General features: G+C 35.3%; 6 protein-coding genes across 6 annotated transcripts; 3 read left to right on the top strand and 3 right to left on the bottom strand.

Moving 5' to 3' along the window:
* Positions 1 to 102: 102 nt before the first annotated feature.
* LOC148171504 (bifunctional coenzyme A synthase-like) lies at positions 103 to 2,119 on the bottom strand. The gene is made up of 7 exons (XM_088041596.1): positions 1,824 to 2,119; positions 1,408 to 1,780; positions 1,133 to 1,333; positions 898 to 1,086; positions 640 to 848; positions 450 to 593; positions 103 to 404 (listed from the first exon to the last, which is right to left on the bottom strand). Exons 1-7 carry the CDS (start codon positions 2,022 to 2,024, stop codon positions 186 to 188), a joined length of 1,536 nt encoding a protein of 511 aa, XP_087897722.1. The 5' UTR covers positions 2,025 to 2,119; the 3' UTR covers positions 103 to 185.
* A 79-nt stretch (positions 2,120 to 2,198) lies between these two features.
* Positions 2,199 to 3,407, top strand: LOC148171503 (uncharacterized). Its single transcript, XM_088041607.1, has 2 exons — positions 2,199 to 2,634; positions 2,683 to 3,407. Exon 2 carries the CDS (start codon positions 2,696 to 2,698, stop codon positions 3,344 to 3,346), a length of 651 nt encoding a protein of 216 aa, XP_087897733.1. The 5' UTR covers positions 2,199 to 2,634; positions 2,683 to 2,695; the 3' UTR covers positions 3,347 to 3,407.
* A 150-nt stretch (positions 3,408 to 3,557) lies between these two features.
* Positions 3,558 to 5,315, top strand: LOC148171502 (zinc finger Y-chromosomal protein 2-like). Its single transcript, XM_088041601.1, has 2 exons — positions 3,558 to 3,774; positions 3,827 to 5,315. Exons 1-2 carry the CDS (start codon positions 3,750 to 3,752, stop codon positions 4,942 to 4,944), a joined length of 1,143 nt encoding a protein of 380 aa, XP_087897727.1. The 5' UTR covers positions 3,558 to 3,749; the 3' UTR covers positions 4,945 to 5,315.
* Positions 5,316 to 5,758: 443 nt separating this feature from the next.
* Positions 5,759 to 7,069, top strand: LOC148171501 (uncharacterized). The gene is made up of 2 exons (XM_088041602.1): positions 5,759 to 5,967; positions 6,017 to 7,069. The coding sequence occupies exon 2, from the start codon at positions 6,036 to 6,038 to the stop codon at positions 7,041 to 7,043; it is 1,008 nt and encodes a 335-aa protein (XP_087897728.1). The 5' UTR covers positions 5,759 to 5,967; positions 6,017 to 6,035; the 3' UTR covers positions 7,044 to 7,069.
* A 243-nt stretch (positions 7,070 to 7,312) lies between these two features.
* Positions 7,313 to 8,824, bottom strand: LOC148171500 (uncharacterized). The gene is made up of 2 exons (XM_088041600.1): positions 8,645 to 8,824; positions 7,313 to 8,595 (listed from the first exon to the last, which is right to left on the bottom strand). Exons 1-2 carry the CDS (start codon positions 8,660 to 8,662, stop codon positions 7,417 to 7,419), a joined length of 1,197 nt encoding a protein of 398 aa, XP_087897726.1. The 5' UTR covers positions 8,663 to 8,824; the 3' UTR covers positions 7,313 to 7,416.
* Positions 8,825 to 19,033: 10,209 nt separating this feature from the next.
* LOC148171499 (uncharacterized) lies at positions 19,034 to 21,201 on the bottom strand. The gene is made up of 3 exons (XM_088041013.1): positions 20,982 to 21,201; positions 20,759 to 20,934; positions 19,034 to 20,713 (listed from the first exon to the last, which is right to left on the bottom strand). Exons 1-3 carry the CDS (start codon positions 21,069 to 21,071, stop codon positions 19,348 to 19,350), a joined length of 1,632 nt encoding a protein of 543 aa, XP_087897139.1. The 5' UTR covers positions 21,072 to 21,201; the 3' UTR covers positions 19,034 to 19,347.
* Positions 21,202 to 22,400: the final 1,199 nt, after the last annotated feature.

Raw genomic sequence — 22,400 nt, 5'->3', positions numbered from 1 at the left:
ATAGAGAAATTTTTAGACAGTCGAAGGCGCTCTTAGCAGGACAGAATTAATTGTGGAGAAACACAACCGAAGTATTATAACGCGATTAAATAAAAAAAGAGAGAAACCAACATCATTTATTAAACATAATAAAATATTTTTGTCAACAACCCAACTGACCTAAAAACCATTGAATATTTCGCCCATCACAGCAGCCGGCCCTGAAGTAATTCCCACGCTTTTTCAACTTGCTTTTTTGTGTATTCAACCTCCCATAATGGGCACAACACCACGTTCGCTTTTTCTACGTAAATTTTGTTTGATGGTTGGCTATCAATACGATTAATAGCTTGTTCTTCTGTTAGCCCGTTTCGCGATATTAGTCTTTTGATGGCTTCTTCGCGCGGTACCAGCGTTGACCAAACCTTAAAGTAACAATGTAGATAGGAAAAAAATGGTACTAAAATTACTTCGTGACAAAACTGTTCCCAGCCTGCGGATAACAAAACGGCGGCTTCGACCACGACTACTTTACTTTTGCTGTTTTTTATAATGTCAGACACTTCTTTGGCTATTTCGGGCCAAACCAAGGAATTTAGTTTTGTGAGTTGGTCCTAAAAAGTAGTCAGATAACTCTAGTTTTATTGGAGGGAATTGTACCGGATTTTTAAAAACGATAGTCCCCAGTGCCCTCCGATCGATTTCCCCTTCAGATGTCAACACCGCGTTACCAAAATGTTCAACGATGTGAGCATGACACGGTTTGCCCCGTTTGTACACCCCATGCCCTATCAAATCACAGTTGATTATCTCGGCTCCGCATTGTGACAACCACTTTGCAACGCCGGATTTCCCACTACCCACACCTCCTAAAACAAAATTATTAAACCCCATCTCTCGTTTTAACTCCGTACGAACCGGTTAAACCAATTACGTAAGGTTTATCAGCGATGTTTTTCTTCGAAACGGGTTTTAGTAAAGTTCCCAGGGACCTAATCCGTGCGGTGCTTGAACTAATTTTTGCTTCCTCATTACCGTTGGGGTTCGGTTCATCTATTAGTTTTACAGGAATGACATCGAGTTTGTTAAGTTTTTTTTGTTCCCTAACTGTAAATGTTGTTAATTTTGAGAATATCAAGAGTGGGAGGAGTACTTTCGTTGATTTTGTGACCACCTCTTATAGTTTCGTCACTTACTACGATCATTTCCATGGTTGGGTCTGTGATAGAAGGGCCGAAAGGGTCGGATATTGGCACCACGCTGTAAGAGAGCTCCGCGCAGATGTCGTTTAGAAAGTCTTGAACGGTGTTAATGCGGAGGTTCAAGTCCTCGATTAATTCCCATAGTACTTTTCCTAAATAAAAATTATTTTAATTGGCTATATTTTCCCCCTTTCCCCCCTTTCGCGTTTGATTATTTATTACAAACCTGGCAGCATTGACTCCTCAGTGACGCCAACAGTAACCTTAAATTGAGCCCTTAGTGCAGCCTCACTCAATAAAAGTTTATGTGCAATGTGTAGTCTATCAAAGGTACCCCCCAGAACTGCATGCTTATACACTTTTCCCTCCTCGGTGACATCGCAATTCTCAAATTTCCCTGAATCCAATGTGACAACAGTATACTCCTTGGCAATATTCCCAATTCTTGTTTTAACAAAACTATCAATATCAGTTTTGTTATGATTCTTATCAAATATAACCACATCTATGTTGGACTTCGTATAAATTCTAGACAACGTGTTGTATTTAAGCCCCGATAGTAGAACACGCACGTCCAAATTCTGACAGTGTGTAGCTGCCTAAAATCTAAGCTTAGAACAAATTTTCTTTCTTGATCTATACCTGTGCGTAGATCCCATAGATCGTTTGACTGAATTTTGGCCACGAATTAAAAATATGAGGATGGAAACTACCAAAAGGCTCCGTTAACGCCGACAGAAGTTGGATGTATAAAGTCGTTTTCACTTGCTTTTGAACCAACGGTAATATTTTCCCGATTTGTTTCGGATTTGACACGATGAGAAGGCCAGTTTTTGCCAACATTTTAATGCGGTTCACGTAATCGGTGGATTGTTATCTATTTCACATTTCTTGACTTTGAAGATTGAGGTTAGGATTATTTGACAAGTAGTTTTTTTTTTGACATCCAGGGGCGGAGTTCAGATGGGAGTCGTGGAGTTTCACGTTTGTAAGCAAACTCGATGACCATTTAAAATTATGAATTAGGACTGATTACGAGTCGTTTAAAAGTCTGTCATTAAATTGCTTCAAAACCCCTAGTAGCGCGGGTTATTTTGAGCTCGGCCCCCACAATATCGACGCCTATGTGTTCAGCTGTCATCGGGAGAAACGTCAAAAGTCGGAATAAAAACCATAAATTTGTTTAATTTCACTTTCTTTCGAACTCCTAGTAAGATATAATGAGAGAAGACACCACAAACTATACTTGGTGGACATTTTTGCTTGTTTTAATCCGACAATGCAGGAGAACCGTTCCTAACCATTAACTTTGTTGTCAAACAAACGTCAAGTTCGACAATTTGATTTGACCTATTTCCACATTTTCGGTCCATATTTGCTTTCTTGAAGCTTCCGCACGATGGAATTTAGCCTTCAATCCTTAAAATTCTAAGCCTTGACACTGAAAGAACCTGTAGGTAACTTTACCACGATTCCTCTTGCTTTAATTTCATGTTTTGAGGTCTTGCTCACTAATGACGACTCATCTTGACTTGGAGACTTTAAGGTACCACGAAAAAATTCTCAAAGACTTCCATGACTGTTCAATATGTCACTACCAAACCAAATCAAGATTCTCAATCAATCTCCATTTAAAACGCCACGAGAACTGTCAGCCCCCATTTGCGTGCTCCCAAGACCTCCCTGATTATGAATGCGACAACTGTAGTTTCCACACTAATCTATATCTAAGCTGCCATAAACACAAGTGCCATGAAACCCCACAGAGTGAAATTAAAGAACTCCTCTTGTGCGGGAATTGCAACTTTGAAACTTTCTCCAAGCTTATAATGACAAAACATGTTTTAGTTACATGCCCTGGAAAATCTGATTTGTTTACTGAACGTTTAAATGGCTACAATGATAAAAGACGAGAGTATCACAAGTGTTTCAAGTTTTTTGTTCAAATGCGATACTCTGATATTGAATGGTTGAAATGCCAGCAGTGCTCTTACATGGCGCAAATGTCAGGGAATTTAGAAAATCACATGGTGGATGTGCATCATCGGTCAAAAATTACATGGTCTCAGTGCGAGATTTGTTTATTTAATGTGGAGCAGATTTTTCATTTGAGGCAACATCTCCTGCTGGAGCACGGAGAAAACGTCGACGGGTCAGATGAATAGTTGCGAAAAACGGGTTTTTGTAATGAAAGTTTTAAATAAATGTTACAGAATTAAATTTAAATTAATTTACCGCCAAGTATGACGTATAAAGGACCTGTCACGTGACCCAACTCCGAAATCATATTTTAAATAATAATTATTCTTTTATTCGGTTTTTCACGTTACAAAAGTAACTTATAAGTTTCACTAGTTTTTAATAAGCAATTTAGGTCTTAAATACAAGTAAATTTGACATTTGAATTTGAGGTTAGTTTATCAACATGGGACTCAACATAGCTCCCTAGCTGTTCAAGTCTGTTTTTTTTGTCAAAACCGCGTTGATACTTCTTTCATCAATCTCATTGTTTAACAAACATGCCGACATTACTCGTACTACAAGAGATTTCTGAATAAAACTGAAACCATGGAAAACTCAGAAAGTTTCAAAGGTTTAGTGTTACCCTCACAATTCCATGCTAACTAAACTCTTTTGACTTCTAGCGAACCTCATGTGGGACAACTGGCCATTAAATGAAGACAATATAGACAATGAACTAACGATTGATCCAATAGTTGTTAAACTAAACTCTCACCAAATTCTGAAATTCTACAAATGTAGATTGTGTTCCTATAGAACAAAGTCATTGGCAACAACACAAAGTCATTTAAATCGTCATAGGGCTGGGAATTCGAAACTCTTTCAATGTAGTGGAGAACTTGAAGACTATACTTGTAGTGAGTGCTCTGTCAGTACTTCTCTTAAAGTCTGCCTGAAAGACCATATCCAGATGTCCCAGTCTGTTCTTGGGGGTAACAAAGATTTTAATATTTCGGCGGTACATTTCTTACATTTGAATGAGAAAAAGTACAGTAAGACTTATAAGTGTAAGGCTTGCTCATATGTTAGTCTGTCAAAAGTATCGGATATAATGCACATTATAAAGTGCAAAAGGCCAAAATATAGATGTAAACCATGTGCTCGCACATATAAGAGTCAGTTTCTGCTTAATCTACATACAAAAAAGCAACATCCTCCCCCTAGAACCTCCGTACGGAGAAAAAACAAATTTGCATGTGGTCAGTGCACCTTCAAATGCTCAATCTTGAGTGATCTTACAAAGCACATCATCAAACACAACCAAGAAACGATTGGAGAAAACAAAAAAGAACCTCTTTTAGAAGTCGTACGTATCGAACCAGTCACAAAATTCCCGACTAAACGTAAAGGAAAAGTCCGAAGCAAACCAGACGATGCTCTCTTTAAATGTACGAAATGTTCTTTCACGGCGAAGCACAAAAAAAGATTAGAAAGTCACATCTCTACTCATGGGCTAAAACTATGTAGTATGACAGAATGTAATTTTCAGAGTTCTAAAATGAAAGAAATCAACGATCATATTCTAATGAAGCATGTTTCAACTAAAACAGTGATTGAGTATACTTGTCATTTGTGCCAATTTTTAACAACTGAGGGAAAAGATCTCATGCAACATGTAAAGAGTGAGCATGTTTTTCCTATGCGAGACAAACTGAAAAAACTGAAAAAGTGTGAGTTGTGTGGGCTTGAATTTGAAAATGGTAGAATAAAACAGCATATTTTAAAAGCACATATTTTGTAACTGACGGTGACGCGTTTCTGAAAGTATAAAAAAGTACAAAAACTGTAATTTGTCAGATATTTCCTGAGAAGGTGAAGCAGTGCAATCTTCCTTTGTTTGATTCATTTAAATTATTGAAAGGAATATTCTAGAAGAATTTGCACACTTTGTGCCTTCGAATAAAAAGCGGTATGGCGTAATTTCAATGCCGATCCAATTTTTTTTATTATTCCATATTTTCTTCCATACAGTCCGGAACGTCTAGTTTTCACTGCTGCATTTTTAGAGTGGTAAATGAGCTATTTTTGGGTATTCCTGTATCGATCCGGTAATTGTTTTTACCGGACTGATTGCCAGTATAATATCTCATTTATCGAAAATTAATATTTGTGAACAAGATTGAAATAAAATTTATTATTAGAATAACAGCATATTATTTAATTAAATTAGAAGTACATGTACTACACAACCCTTCAAATCAAATTATTGATTTTTCAAGCGAAAATTGAACGTAATAGCGCTAGTATAAGGGTTAAAAATGTGATTTTTTTAATTATTTTTAGCCGTACCATCTTTTCTATGGGCTCCATATTGATCTAGTGCTTATTCAAAATCCATAAAGTGTTAAACTGGCACAATTAATAAAATAATAAAACTGGAAAAAAATATTTTCCCGGCGCATCCACCATTTTCTCAAGCAAAATAAAAACCCAAATTCAGACCTAAAAGCCAAGATTCATGTGAATTTCCACTTCCTCTCTGCGTTTTCATATGAAACAGTTATTCAGCAAATCATTTTGAATTAAATTCTAACCTATTTTAAAAAAAATGACACCAAAGTTGGCCAACCTAACCAATCTAAAGAACTACACCCTCTAATTGTTATTTAAAATGATTGTTTCGATTGATTTATCGAGATTTTTAATTGCACGTTGAAAAATTTTAAATTATTGCACATTTTCTAATTTTATAAAATCATTTGAGATGAAGAAGAAATAATCTAAGGAAACGTCAGAGATATCTAACCTCAAAATGTTGACAGAAGTAATTAATCGTTATTTTTAACACAAACGTTTTAATTGGCTCCTTTTAGAATAAGCAGCGGCTCCGACATGTCTAAAATCACACCCACAGCCACTCATTCAAAAAACATGAATTCTCAAGTACCCCCGTCAAATGTCCTCAAGTGTATGACCGCAGCCTCCGCTGACTACCAAAAAACGTACTTCTTTGACTGTAGAAGAAGTTTTCTGGATTTGTACTTTTGCGATAAATGTAAATTCCAAACAGACCTCCAAATATTCCTAAAGAAGCATATAAAACAGGTCCATGGCTCAGCCCCAACTTGCAATTACAAACAAACAACACGACAATGTAAAAGGTGCAAATTTAAGACGTACTCTCTCATTCACTGGTTCAAGCATCGCTCGATATGTCGAAAACTTCGTCACAAATGGTTTAAATGTGATCACTGTCCTTTTAAAACTCAGATAAAATTCTCCTTCAAAGTCCACGTGAAAAGACACTTTGATCCACAGGACGTTACGTGGCATAAATGTTCAGAGTGTTCTTACAAATCGTGGTTTAAAGAAGCAGTGAAGCAACATGTAGTTAATAAACACACTCCTCTGGAAGATGTTAAGTGGCATCAATGTGAACACTGCGCCTTCAAATCAAAGAGCAAGTATTACCTAGTTACGCACGTCACAATGAATCACGTTGCTCCAGAAAACCAAAAGTGGCTGAACTGCCCCCATTGCGAATATAAAACACAACTGAAGTATTATTTGAAAGGACATATTCTGAATAAGCATGATGATTCAGACAGGGCGTATAAATTCAATTGTGAAGAGTGCGAGTATAGATGCAAGCGGAAAACGCACCTGGCGAATCATAAATTAGCGCATCATACAGCTCAAGAAGATATTAAGTGGTTTAACTGTGAACAATGCGAATTCAAGACGAAACGGAAGGAGTTGCTAGCCAGACATGTCACAGTCAAGCATACACCTGATGAAGAAATTCAGTGGTTTCAATGTCCATACTGTACATATAAAGCGAAAGTTAGGAAGAATTTAAGACTGCATTTAGATATTAAACATGTAAATTTGATTCAGTGAACGTGTAAAATAAAAAGTTGTTGAAACCGTTGTTTAATTTAACCGTGTCACCAAAAAAACGATCTTTTTTTGATTACATAATATTGTGGACATTCATCACAATGATAAAAACGTCTACAAGGTCTAAGATTACGCAAATAAATCGATTAACATTATAATTATGCAGGTATGAATGCTATTTTTAGCCGATGTACAGTAGTGATCACATTCGTACCACTATTACACTAATGCCTGGAGGGGGTGAAAAAACACACTTTTGGTTTGACGCTTTTATAAATAATACTAATAAATAAAAACAACGTTTCTGACTCGACTACATTAGAACTATTGGGAAAACAGCCATTTTGACACAGCACTAGTTCTTAAACTAAAGTCATGAAATTCCATGGATCCTCTCTTTGTGATTCTTCAAATTGTACTTTTGTTTTGCTCTGTAGGGACAAAAATCACACTCATGCCAGTTGATATCATCCAATTCTGTATGTCTATTAATAATATGCTGCTTCAAATGCGTGCTCCTCTTCGCTTTATAATCACAGAAATTGCACTCATACCAAAAAATATCATCATCACTTGTATGTTTATTCCTCAGGTGGAGCGTCAGCAGTTCTTTTTTAAACGTCCTGTATGGACAGTGTGCACAAATAAACCACTCCAAGTCTTCAGGGTCGACATGTTTACTAAGAGTGTGACGATCTAAATTGATTTTTTGCTTGGCTTTGTAGGAACAATGCTCACATTTAAACCAAACAATGTCGTCCAGTTTTGTATGTTTATTTCTTAGATGTAAAACCAAGAGATATTTTCTCATGGCTTTATAAGGACAATGCGCACATTCAAACCACTGAATTTGGTTGACAGCTGCGTGATTAATATAGACGTGTCTTTTCAAATGAGCGCTGGTTTTGGTCTTGAAGGTGCATTGACCACATTCAAACCACTGAACTTCATCAAGCTCAGTGTGCAGGTTTAAAATGTGTTGTTTCATGTTGCCTTTATGTTTCGTTTTAAACAAGCAAAAATGGCATTGGTGCCACGTGATCCGTTCAGGGGGCGCATGCATGTTGTATTTGTGTAAGCGTAAATTCGTCAGGTAACGTCCTTTGTATGAACATTTATTACATCTGTACCATTTTTCCACAGGCTCTTTTTCACACTTCTTCAAGTGGTTCAATAGAACTAACTTTGAAAGGGTTCTAAACACATTGCATTTCTTGCACCTGTACTTCTTTTTTTGTACTAATTTAGATAGCGGCGTATCGTCATCTTCACTTGAAATATCTACAACTTCTTCCCAGTCTTTTTTATGGTGCGTTAGCGCTAATTTAAAATTAGTTTCATAATAGCACTCATCACATTTAAACGTTTGAATTTTGGAAGAGCAGTCAAATGTGTTGCTTGGTTTTCCATGGACCTCCAAATTGTGATGCTTCAAGGAAAATTCCCACGACGACGTAAAACTACAATTAAGGCACTGGTTTGGACTAGAAGGTTCGTCCGTTTTGATAAAAACTGGCGTAAAATTTGTTGCGGAACCGATCACGTCCATTATCTAAGAATAAATATTTATTATCTGACAGATTTTGACAGGAGCAACTTACTTGATATTTTTCTTCCATAGTGCCGGGGCTTGGAGGCAGTCTGGCACTTTTTCAAAAATTAAAAATACACGTTTTTTGGGTTTTTAGGTTAGAACCGTGTGTGCCCAACGGTCAATAAAAAATGACGACATATTCACAAAACACGTACTCTTAGAAAAGTATCTCTGTTGTCCCAAGTGGGAATGAAGTTACGCTGAGGTCATCCGCAGCAAATTTGAGCGCTGCCATCAATTTAGAAAAAGAAATCTGTAAGGAGGACATCAGCTCAATTTACAACAGTTATCAGAGATGTTATTGCTGTACATTTTTGTTATGAAATACACGTTTCGAAGAAATGTTCGTACTACCTATACAACAGAGGTAATTTCAATTACAACTTTACATTTGCTTCGTACGAAATAGCCTAAAATATATTGCTATAGTTTGTACGGTGAGAGATTGAATGACAGAAAAGTCACTAAATCTACGCGATAAAAAGTGTACCATACGCGCGAAATTTAAAATAACAAAATAATCCCAGTTACTGACAACCCTGTCAACCCATTTCGCGTAGGAATTTAGTGTTTTTAGTGTATTTTGTAGCATAATTTGCTACCAACCTATATGTCAAATGTCGAAATCTCCCAATCTCTCACCGGATAAACTATATAAAACCTGTTTTGGCAGTCTTCATGACACCGGAGATGATATGAGTAATAAACCTCATCCTGGGCTCACACATAGCCCAACAGTTGGGCACTCATTACGATAGTTCAAGAAAAAGTTGAAATTTGGGAAAGACAAATGCTATGAAAGAATTTGGGGGAGTCAAGACACTGGATGGGGAATGTAGATAAACCAACTACAAACTTATGAACTTGTTCAAAAAGCCAAGAATCATCCAGAAAATAAGAGCACAAAGAATTCGCTGCACATATATACCTGTACTCGATTCAACATAATCAATAAGGGAATATCTTATTAAGTTATTAAGTTACTCTCCCTCATTGATCTTGTCGAATTGAGTGCAGACTTGCAAAAGAATCACCATCAACCTATAATTTCAAATCCCGCGCTCACTCGAATAGTTGCATGGGTCACCCGCTTGGATCGCTGAAACTCATTCCCCACTTACGCTATGGGAGTTTCCCTTCTAAGGATACTCGTTTTGTGACTATGAACGTTTGATATTGTGACCTTGATTATGACAATTTAGCATTCAGTTAGAAATCTGTATTACCTACATTTCACGTTTTGTCGAACGTGGGGCTGCGTTCATAAAAATCACTCTGTGTAAAGTTTGTGTAAAATGTGACACAAAAGCGTCCATAAAGATGCGCAATGCTTTCTGTCACTCGACTTTGAGCGTTCATAAATACCACGCCAAGAACGCACAGAGTGCTCGAAAATCGCCGGACTCATAAACCCCATGAAGAACGCCAAATTTGAGATCGATCGGACAAATTAGGAAAAATGAGGAACAATGAAAATCAACTTTCCGAAACTTTGATTGGCCATACCTCAGTTATTTGTTGTCGGATCTGAATTTAAATCCCAGATTTGGAATCTGCGGAAAATTCTGCGTACACTGATGTATAATAAATCAAGTTTACTCGAAAAAATAAGCGAGATATCAATATCAGAAGTTTGGCATAGTTTTAGTCATGAATTTTTGCGAAAATTTGCAAATTTAGACTGTAAAAAAATCAAAGAACTTTGTCTTATGTAAAAAATCGCGAGAAAAACGATGGCGCAAACCGCATCTCAATATCTGAAATAGTTTCCGACATATCGAGCACAAATTGGTTTGAACCTTCAAAAATTTGGTCCTCTGGCGTCAACCCAAAAATTCAAACGGCCATAACTCAGTTATTTGTTGACGAAAATTGAAAATTCTCATGTTTTTGGATTCAGCGTGACATTCTGCGTAAATTGAGCCCAGATTTGTTGAGTTTGCCTAATAAATAAACGAGGCATTGGCCAAAACTGTTTTGAAGACGTCATTTTAGGGTGATTTTCAATCAATGTTTTCAAAATAAAAACGACCTTTAATAGCTTTGAATGCTACATCAGTCGAAAGAGGAGGTCGAAATCTATCTCCTGGCCAAATTTGAGATCAATCGGACAAATAGTTTACGAGTTATGACCAATATTAAAAAAATTGAAAAATTTTCATCGATTGAGTCGGATTTTTTTTTTGCGAAAAATCGACTATCGAATTTTGGGCTTTTGATAACATTTTCTAACGTAAAATGAGCCCAGAAAAAGGATGGCGCAAACCGCATCTCAATATCTCAAACAGTTTTCGAGATATTTAACTTTAAAAATTAGAAAAAATGAAGAAAAATGAAAATCAACTTTCCAAAACTTTGATCGGCCATACCGCAGTTATTTGTTGTCGAATCTGAATTTAAATCTCAGATTTATAATCTACCGAAAATTCTGCGTACACTGATGTATGATAACTCAAGTTTACTCGAAAAAATAAGCGAGATATCGATATCAGAAATTTGGCATAGTTTTAGTCGCGAATTTTTGCGAAAATTTGCAAATTTAGACTGTAGAAAAATCAAAGAACTTTGTCTTATGTAAAAAATCGCGAGAAAAACGATGGCGCAAACCGCATCTCAATATCTGAAATAGTTTCCGAGATATCGAGCACAAATTGGTTTGAACCTTCAAAAATTTGGTCCTCTGGCGACAACCCAAAAATTCAAACGGCCATAACTCAGTTATTTGTTGACGAAAATTGAAAATTCTCATGTTTTTGGATTCAGCGTGACATTCTGCGTAAATTGAGCCCAGATTTGTTGAGTTTGCCTAATAAATAAACGAGGCATTGGCCAAAAACTGTTTTGAAGACGTCATTATAGGGTGATTTTTAATCAATGTTTTCAAAATAAAAACGACGTTTAATAGCTTTGAATGCTACATCAGTCGAAAGAGGATGTCGAAATCTATCTCCTGGCCAAATTTGAGATCAATCGGACAAATAGTTTACGAGTTATGACCAATGTTAGAAAAATTGAAAAATTTTCATCGATTGAGTCGGAATTTTTTTTTGCGAAAAATCGACTATCGAATTTTGGGCTTTTGAAAACATTTTCTAACGTAAAATGAGCCCAGAAAAAGGATGGCGCAAACCGCATCTCAATATCTCAAACAGTTTTCGAGATATTTAACTTTAAAAATTAGAAAAAATGAAGAAAAATGAAAATCAACTTTCCAAAACTTTGATCGGCCATACCGCAGTTATTTGTTGTCGAATCTGAATTTAAATCTCAGATTTATAATCTACCGAAAATTCTGCGTACACTGATGTATCATAACTCAAGTTTACTCGAAAAAATAAGCGAGATATCGATATCAGAAATTTGGCATAGTTTTAGTCGCAAATTATTGCGAAAATTTGCAAATTTAGACTGTAAAAAAATCAAAGAACTTTGTCTTATGTAAAAAATCGCGAGAAAAACGATGGCGCAAACCGCATCTCAATATCTGAAATAGTTTCCGAGATATCGAGCACAAATTGGTTTGAACCTTCAAAAATTTGGTCCTCTGGCGACAACCCAAAAATTCAAACGGCCATAACTCAGTTATTTGTTGACGAAAATTGAAAATTCTCATGTTTTTGGATTCAGCGTGACATTCTGCGTAAATTGAGCCCAGATTTGTTGAGTTTGCCTAATAAATAAACGAGGCATTGGCCAAAAACTGTTTTGAAGACGTCATTTTAGGGTGATTTTCAATCAATGTTTTCAAAATAAAAACGACGTTTAATAGCTTTGAATGCTACATCAGTCGAAAGAGGATGTCGAAATATATCTCCTGGCCAAATTTGAGATCAATCGGACAAATAGTTTACGAGTTATGACCAATGTTAGAAAAATTGAAAAATTTTCATCGATTGAGTCGGAATTTTTTTTTGCGAAAAATCGACTATCAAATTTTGGGCTTTTGATAACATTTTCTAACGTAAAATGAGCCCAGAAAAAGGATGGCGCAAACCGCATCTCAATATCTCAAACAGTTTTCGAGATATTTAACTTTAAAAATTAGAAAAAATGAAGAAAAATGAAAATCAACTTTCCAAAACTTTGATCGGCCATACCGCAGTTATTTGTTGTCGAATCTGAATTTAAATCTCAGATTTATAATCTACCGAAAATTCTGCGTACACTGATGTATCATAACTCAAGTTTACTCGAAAAAATAAGCGAGATATCGATATCAGAAATTTGGCATAGTTTTAGTCGCGAATTTTTGCGAAAATTTGCAAATTTAGACTGTAAAAAAATCAAAGAACTTTGTCTTATGTAAAAAATCGCGAGAAAAACGATGGCGCAAACCGCATCTCAATATCTGAAATAGTTTCCGAGATATCGAGCACAAATTGGTTTGAACCTTCAAAAATTTGGTCCTCTGGCGACAACCCAAAAATTCAAACGGCCATAACTCAGTTATTTGTTGACGAAAATTGAAAATTCTCATGTTTTTGGATTCAGCGTGACATTCTGCGTAAATTGAGCCCAGATTTGTTGAGTTTGCCTAATAAATAAACGAGGCATTGGCCAAAAACTGTTTTGAAGACGTCATTTTAGGGTGATTTTCAATCAATGTTTTCAAAATAAAAACGACGTTTAATAGCTTTGAATGCTACATCAGTCGAAAGAGGATGTCGAAATATATCTCCTGGCCAAATTTGAGATCAATCGGACAAATAGTTTACGAGTTATGACCAATGTTAGAAAAATTGAAAAATTTTCATCGATTGAGTCGGAATTTTTTTTTGCGAAAAATCGACTATCAAATTTTGGGCTTTTGATAACATTTTCGAACGTAAAATGAGCCCAGAAAAAGGATGGCGCAAACCGCATCTCAATATCTCAAACAGTTTTCGAGATATTTAACTTTAAAAATTAGAAAAAATGAAGAAAAATGAAAATCAACTTTCCAAAACTTTGATCGGCCATACCGCAGTTATTTGTTGTCGAATCTGAATTTAAATCTCAGATTTATAATCTACCGAAAATTCTGCGTACACTGATGTATCATAACTCAAGTTTACTCGAAAAAATAAGCGAGATATCGATATCAGAAATTTGGCATAGTTTTAGTCGCAAATTATTGCGAAAATTTGCAAATTTAGACTGTAAAAAAATCAAAGAACTTTGTCTTATGTAAAAAATCGCGAGAAAAACGATGGCGCAAACCGCATCTCAATATCTGAAATAGTTTCCGAGATATCGAGCACAAATTGGTTTGAACCTTCAAAAATTTGGTCCTCTGGCGACAACCCAAAAATTCAAACGGCCATAACTCAGTTATTTGTTGACGAAAATTGAAAATTCTCATGTTTTTGGATTCAGCGTGACATTCTGCGTAAATTGAGCCCAGATTTGTTGAGTTTGCCTAATAAATAAACGAGGCATTGGCCAAAAACTGTTTTGAAGACGTCATTTTAGGGTGATTTTCAATCAATGTTTTCAAAATAAAAACGACGTTTAATAGCTTTGAATGCTACATCAGTCGAAAGAGGATGTCGAAATCTATCTCCTGGCCAAATTTGAGATCAATCGGACAAATAGTTTACGAGTTATGACCAATGTTAGAAAAATTGAAAAATTTTCATCGATTGAGTCGGAATTTTTTTTTGCGAAAAATCGACTATCGAATTTTGGGCTTTTGATAACATTTTCTAACGTAAAATGAGCCCAGAAAAAGGATGGCGCAAACCGCATCTCAATATCTCAAACAGTTTTCGAGATATTTAACTTTAAAAATTAGAAAAAATGAAGAAAAATGAAAATCAACTTTCCAAAACTTTGATCGGCCATACCGCAGTTATTTGTTGTCGAATCTGAATTTAAATCTCAGATTTATAATCTACCGAAAATTCTGCGTACACTGATGTATGATAACCCAAGTTTACTCGAAAAAATAAGCGAGATATCGATATCAGAAATTTGGCATAGTTTTAGTAGCGAATTTTTGCGAAAATTTGCAAATTTAGACTGTAGAAAAATCAAAGAACTTTGTCTTATGTAAAAAATCGCGAGAAAAACGATGGCGCAAACCGCATCTCAATATCTGAAATAGTTTCCGAGATATCGAGCACAAATTGGTTTGAACCTTCAAAAATTTGGTCCTCTGGCGACAACCCAAAAATTCAAACGGCCATAACTCAGTTATTTGTTGACGAAAATTGAAAATTCTCATGTTTTTGGATTCAGCGTGACATTCTGCGTAAATTGAGCCCAGATTTGTTGAGTTTGCCTAATAAATAAACGAGGCATTGGCCAAAAACTGTTTTGAAGACGTCATTTTAGGGTGATTTTCAATCAATGTTTTCAAAATAAAAACGACCTTTAATAGCTTTGAATGCTACATCAGTCGAAAGAGGATGTCGAAATCTATCTCCTGGCCAAATTTGAGATCAATCGGACAAATAGTTTACGAGTTATGACCAATGTTAGAAAAATTGAAAAATTTTCATCGATTGAGTCGGAATTTTTTTTTGCGAAAAATCGACTATCGAATTTTGGGCTTTTGAAAACATTTTCTAACGTAAAATGAGCCCAGAAAAAGGATGGCGCAAACCGCATCTCAATATCTCAAACAGTTTTCGAGATATTTAACTTTAAAAATTAGAAAAAATGAAGAAAAATGAAAATCAACTTTCCAAAACTTTGATCGGCCATACCGCAGTTATTTGTTGTCGAATCTGAATTTAAATCTCAGATTTATAATCTACCGAAAATTCTGCGTACACTGATGTATAATAACTCAAGTTTACTCGAAAAAATAAGCGAGATATCGATATCAGAAATTTGGCATAGTTTTAGTCGCGAATTTTTGCGAAAATTTGCAAATTTAGACTGTAGAAAAATCAAAGAACTTTGTCTTATGTAAAAAATCGCGAGAAAAACGATGGCGCAAACCGCATCTCAATATCTGAAATAGTTTCCGAGATATCGAGCACAAATTGGTTTGAACCTTCAAAAATTTGGCCCTCTGGCGACAACCTAAAAATTCAAACGACCCTAACTCAGTTATTTGTTGATGAAAATTGAAAATTCTCATGTTTTTGGATTCAGCGTGACATTCTGCGTAAATTGAGCCCAGATTTGTTGAGTTTGCCTAATAAATAAACGAGGCATTGGCCAAAAACTGTTTTGAAGACGTCATTTTAGGGTGATTTTCAATCAATGTTTTCAAAATAAAAACGACGTTTAATAGCTTTGAATGCTACATCAGTCGAAAGAGGAGGTCGAAATCTATCTCCTGGCCAAATTTGAGATCAATCGGACAAATAGTTTACGAGTTATGACCAATGTTAGAAAAATTGAAAAATTTTCATCGATTGAGTCGGAATTTTTTTTTGCGAAAAATCGACTATCGAATTTTGGGCTTTTGAAAACATTTTCTAACGTAAAATGAGCCCAGAAAAAGGATGGCGCAAACCGCATCTCAATATCTCAAACAGTTTTCGAGATATTTAACTTTAAAAATTAGAAAAAATGAAAATCAACTTTCCAAAACTTTGATGCCATACCGCAGTTATTTGTTGTCGAATCTCAATTTAAATCTCAGATTTATAATCTACCGAAAATTCTGCGTACACTGATGTATGATAACTCAAGTTTACTCGAAAAAATAAGCGAGATATCGATATCAGAAATTTGGCATAGTTTTAGTCGCGAATTTTTGCGAAAATTTGCAAATTTAGACTGTAGAAAAATCAAAGAACTTTGTCATATGTAAAAAATCGCGAGAAAAACGATGGCGCAAACCGCATCTCAATATCTGAAATAGTTTCCGAGATATCGAGCACGAATTGTTTTGAACCTTCAAAAATTTGGCCCTCTGGCGACAACCTAAAAATTCAAACGACCCTAACTCAGTTATTTGTTGATGAAAATTGAAAATTCTCATGTTTTTGGATTCAGCGTGACATTCTGCGTAAATTGAGCCCAGATTTGTTGAGTTTGCCTAATAAATAAACGAGGCATTGGCCAAAAACTGTTTTGAAGACGTCATTTTAGGGTGATTTTCAATCAATGTTTTCAAAATAAAAACGACGTTTAATAGCTTTGAATGCTACATCAGTCGAAAGAGGATGTCGAAATCTATCTCCTGGCCAAATTTGAGATCAATCGGACAAATAGTTTACGAGTTATGACCAATGTTAGAAAAATTGAAAAATTTTCATCGATTGAGTCGGAATTTTTTTTTGCGAAAAATCGACTATCAAATTTTGGGCTTTTGATAACATTTTCTAACGTAAAATGAGCCCAGAAAAAGGATGGCGCAAACCGCATCTCAATATCTCAAACAGTTTTCGAGATATTTAACTTTAAAAATTAGAAAAAATGAAGAAAAATGAAAATCAACTTTCCAAAACTTTGATCGGCCATACCGCAGTTATTTGTTGTCGAATCTGAATTTAAATCTCAGATTTATAATCTACCGAAAATTCTGCGTACACTGATGTATCATAACTCAAGTTTACTCGAAAAAATAAGCGAGATATCGATATCAGAAATTTGGCATAGTTTTAGTCGCAAATTTTTGCGAAAATTTGCAAATTTAGACTGTAAAAAAATCAAAGAACTTTGTCTTATGTAAAAAATCGCGAGAAAAACGATGGCGCAAACCGCATCTCAATATCTGAAATAGTTTCCGAGATATCGAGCACAAATTGGTTTGAACCTTCAAAAATTTGGTCCTCTGGCGACAACCCAAAAATTCAAACGGCCATAACTCAGTTATTTGTTGACGAAAATTGAAAATTCTCATGTTTTTGGATTCAGCGTGACATTCTGCGTAAATTGAGCCCAGATTTGTTGAGTTTGCCTAATAAATAAACGAGGCATTGGCCAAAAACTGTTTTGAAGACGTCATTTTAGGGTGATTTTCAATCAATGTTTTCAAAATAAAAACGACGTTTAATAGCTTTGAATGCTACATCAGTCGAAAGAGGATGTCGAAATCTATCTCCTGGCCAAATTTGAGATCAATCGGACAAATAGTTTACGAGTTATGACCAATGTTAGAAAAATTGAAAAATTTTCATCGATTGAGTCGGAATTTTTTTTTGCGAAAAATCGACTATCGAATTTTGGGCTTTTGATAACATTTTCTAACGTAAAATGAGCCCAGAAAAAGGATGGCGCAAACCGCATCTCAATATCTCAAACAGTTTTCGAGATATTTAACTTTAAAAATTAGAAAAAATGAAGAAAAATGAAAATCAACTTTCCAAAACTTTGATCGGCCATACCGCAGTTATTTGTTGTCGAATCTGAATTTAAATCTCAGATTTATAATCTACCGAAAATTCTGCGTACACTGATGTATGATAACTCAAGTTTACTCGAAAAAATAAGCGAGATATCGATATCAGAAATTTGGCATAGTTTTAGTCGCGAATTTTTGCGAAAATTTGCAAATTTAGACTGTAGAAAAATCAAAGAACTTTGTCTTATGTAAAAAATCGCGAGAAAAACGATGGCGCAAACCGCATCTCAATATCTGAAATAGTTTCCGAGATATCGAGCACGAATTGTTTTGAACCTTCAAAAATTTGGCCCTCTGGCGACAACCTAAAAATTCAAACGACCCTAACTCAGTTATTTGTTGATGAAAATTGAAAATTCTCATGTTTTTGGATTCAGCGTGACATTCTGCGTAAATTGAGCCCAGATTTGTTGAGTTTGCCTAATAAATAAACGAGGCATTGGCCAAAAACTGTTTTGAAGACGTCATTTTAGGGTGATTTTCAATCAATGTTTTCAAAATAAAAACGACGTTTAATAGCTTTGAATGCTACATCAGTCGAAAGAGGAGGTCGAAATCTATCTCCTGGCCAAATTTGAGATCAATCGGACAAATAGTTTACGAGTTATGACCAATGTTAGAAAAATTGAAAAATCGATTGAGTCGGAATTTTTTTTTGCGAAAAATCGACTATCGAATTTTGGGCTTTTGATAACATTTTCTAACGTAAAATGAGCCCAGAAAAAGGATGGGGCAAACCGCATCTCAATATCTCAAACAGTTTTCGAGATATTTAACTTTAAAAATTAGAAAAAATGAAAATCAACTTTCCAAAACTTTGATGCCATACCGCAGTTATTTGTTGTCGAATCTCAATTTAAATCTCAGATTTATAATCTACGGAAAATCCTGCGTACAGTGATGTATAATAATTCAAGTTTACTCGAAAAATAAGCGAGATGTCGATATCAGAAGTTTGGCATAGTTTTAGTCATGAATTTTTGCAAAAATTTGCAAATTGGTTTTTTTGCCAAAACAAACGAAATATAGAAATAGGACGAGAAAAAAATCGGGTAAAAGATATGTCACCATCACAAGGATAATTTCAATAGAATTACAATGTAAAAATACTGAAAGGATGACAGTTTTTTTATTTATATTTTTTTTATACCAACATGTTAAAATAAAAAATTACAACGAATACATACAAAGCTTTTTAATAAATTATTTTAAAAATAATTCAAGACAAACAGGACAGGCATGTCGTGCATGTAAACTCAATATTATCACTCATGCGAAATGCTGTAGTTCCTGTTCTCGTAACCCATATTTCGAATCGAAAAAATAAATACAAAATGGATTTATAATGAAATGAAGACTTTAACGATTTAACGTAATCACAACTGTTGTAAAATCGATATAATCATAAACGATATTTGAGCACCTCAAACATGATAAATCTCCCTCTCATAAGTCAGGATTTTCTTATATACCTCATTAATAGGCATCCGCCGAAGAACCCGGTAAAAATCCTTTCCATATTTCAAATGGAACATGTCAATAATGTGTTGCCTCGCCACATTTCTTGAAAGTTCAATTAAAGAGGGTACTGTCGGTAGCTTCGCCAATGCTTCAGTAAAAATTGGAGATTTCGCAAAGAAGTTGCGAACTTTCGGCGTTGCAAAAAACTTCAACGCTGCCGCGTGTTCAACACAAGGCGTCGGAACATGTTCTACAAACAGATCTATCGTAAAAGTAATGTCGTAGATAAGAAGTGGCATTATGTTCTTAGGAGGATCATGCGTTATTACCGCATCCAAGTCCAGTAAAAATTTCACTACATCGTTAAAACCGAATACTTCATAGATGAAGCCGATGTGCTTCAGTTCGCATTTTAAACCATAGCTGTAGACAAAGTACACCATTTGATTAAAGACAGATTTTGATAGTTTTTCTTGTTTGTAAAGATCAACTAGGGTCTCTATGATACATGAGTAAGTAAACGTGCCTTTCATGAAATTGTATGTTGGGCGAAACCGTAAAATCATCGTTAAAAACTCCATAAGTTTGATAGCTTCTTCGTCTGCATTTGTACTGTGTGTCATTTTATAGTGGAACTCTTGTGAACAAGTAAACAACATTTCTTTAACAATATGGCCAAATTTCCTTGTAAAAAGTCTGAAATTCTTTGGATCGACATCAGTGACGACGCGGCACAATTCTTTTAAGTCATGAGTTGAATATTTCAAGTTAGAAATTTTCTTTAAATATTCTGGAATCAACGGCGAATTTATCTTCAAGACTACTATTAAGTTACTTAAATTAAGACTGACAGGATTTCTCTCAAAGGTGTAGTTAAATAAAACCTCATGACAGTCTAAATGCGATTGTGGAATGTCTTTGAAACAGTTTGATGACTGTTGCATTGCTGCTGTTAATGGTAGTACCCGGAAAACATCCTCAAGGTTTGCTGCAGCTCCATGGTAGAGTAGCATGTAGACACTCTCTATAGGACCATACTCACATGCATGATAAAGGGCGCTTTTACCCAAAAGATTTTGGCAGTTTATATTAGCACCGTTTTCAAGAAGGAGTTCACATAATCTAGGACAATATTTTGCAGCAGCTGCATGTAAAGGAGTGCAACAAGAAGAATCTCCTAGATTGACATCACCCCCTCGTTTTAATAACTCTAAAAAGTAGTATTCTGAATTGGTCATCACAGCTAAGTGCATGGGAGTCTGTCCATAGCGGTTTAAAGCGTTGATTCTTAAATTGTCCTTGCTCACTAAATTATCAAACACCTCTCTCCTAAAACAACAAGTTAAATTGGTACACTACTAGGGACGTTCTTACTTGTCAAAAACCACAGCAATGTGTATGGGGCTATTCCCATGCCTATCTGCCACTCTATACGTTTTATTTTCTTCCAAAAAAGTTTCTAGACGTGACATATCATTATTTACAATATTTTTAACTAAATCACTCCACAGTTTCTCATCATGGTACTCAAAAAAGGGCATCAAGTCGCCCTAAAATAAAGAATGAGAACAAAAAATTAATAAAACCGGAAACATACCACCGCACAGTTGCATTTTTCGTGTCTTGTGATGGGGATAAATCTACGACACAGATACATTTCGTGCATTGGCTGGCCTATAAAATCCATTTTGCGAGTTTTCTTTTAACTACTAATTCCCATCTAATGACTACAAAAACACTGTTATACATGTACAACAATGAGGTTAAAATAAATATTTTCGCTTAAATGTCACTTGTCAAACTTGTCAAATTTACGTTAAGGTGCATTCACGTTCTAAAGGCCGTCTGACACGGTCCACAATTATGCACAGAATTTAGTCTGAAAAATTATGTCCAGAAATCTTCATCGTGTCATACACACTTTGCACACAATTTTGTACATAATTCTGTGTGAAGAAAAATTTTTAGAACATGTTCTAAATTCTTCCAGAATTCTGTACAGAAAGTGCGCGGCAAAGTTGCGCATGAAGTTGAGTCATTGCGCTTGAAGTCAACTAACTTGTGTTGTGCTCAAATAATAATATCGTGGTCTAGAGATCAAGTTACTCTTTTAATTAAAGAATATCAAAAACATACATATTTGTTCGCCGTAAAGACGCAGCACTTGAAAAAAATTCAAGCGTCATTAAGGCCATTGCGGCCAAATATTACCACCCAAGAAATAAAGACAGGTGCTTTGAGGACCAATTTTCTGAATGTATACAAAAAGTATACATCCAGCATTGAAGTATCTTACTTTGATATATGAGGTTCTATGAACTTCAGCAGATATTTAAATTGATCGTTTGTTAAGCGAAGAAAATTTTTGTACGAATTCGGATCTTCCACCAACAGCTTTTTGTTTAATAAAGTTAAAACATCTTTTCCTTCGTGACGTCGTTGTAACCATCGTCTACACCAAAGTCGTCGCTTTTGTTTTAACTTTAGCAAACCACGGGAAATTAACACAATTGATATTAAAATCGCCGAAAAGTAAAACAACTCGTTGTCCATATCTTATTATACAGGGTGTCCCAGAACTCGCTCCCCATAGAGCAAGGGAAGGTGCCGACAGCAATACAGATGGTAAATTTCAAAACAAAAATTGACTAAGTTTAATAGTATTCAAGAACTGATAAGAAGTTAACAACCAATCCCGAAAGCTTATTTGAGAAGTGGAGTAAAAGGCCAACCCAATTTCCAAGGCAACGAGAGTCTAATGTTCATCTGACCAATGGATGATAGTATGTGTCCATAGTTACCAATTTTCAAATTCTGTTCAGCTTCAGGATTGGCTACAGTTTTTTTGTCTTATTTCGGTTATTTTTTGAGTTAAAAAATTATGGTTTCGAAATTTTGGTTAAGAATTGTTTCCTCCATAAGCCCTTTTTCTCTGGGGCGCGAGTTCTGGGACAGCCTGTATATGGAACAATTAAAAAAATATAGCGCTACACTTTTATGGTTTTAAATTGTCAGG

The sequence above is a fragment of the Gnatocerus cornutus genome, chromosome 7 (assembly GCF_029298725.1).
Source record: "Gnatocerus cornutus isolate USDA-ARS CGAHR chromosome 7, icGnaCorn1.1, whole genome shotgun sequence".
NCBI lineage: Eukaryota > Metazoa > Arthropoda > Insecta > Coleoptera > Tenebrionidae > Gnatocerus > Gnatocerus cornutus.
This window is presented reverse-complemented; position numbering and strand designations above follow the sequence as displayed.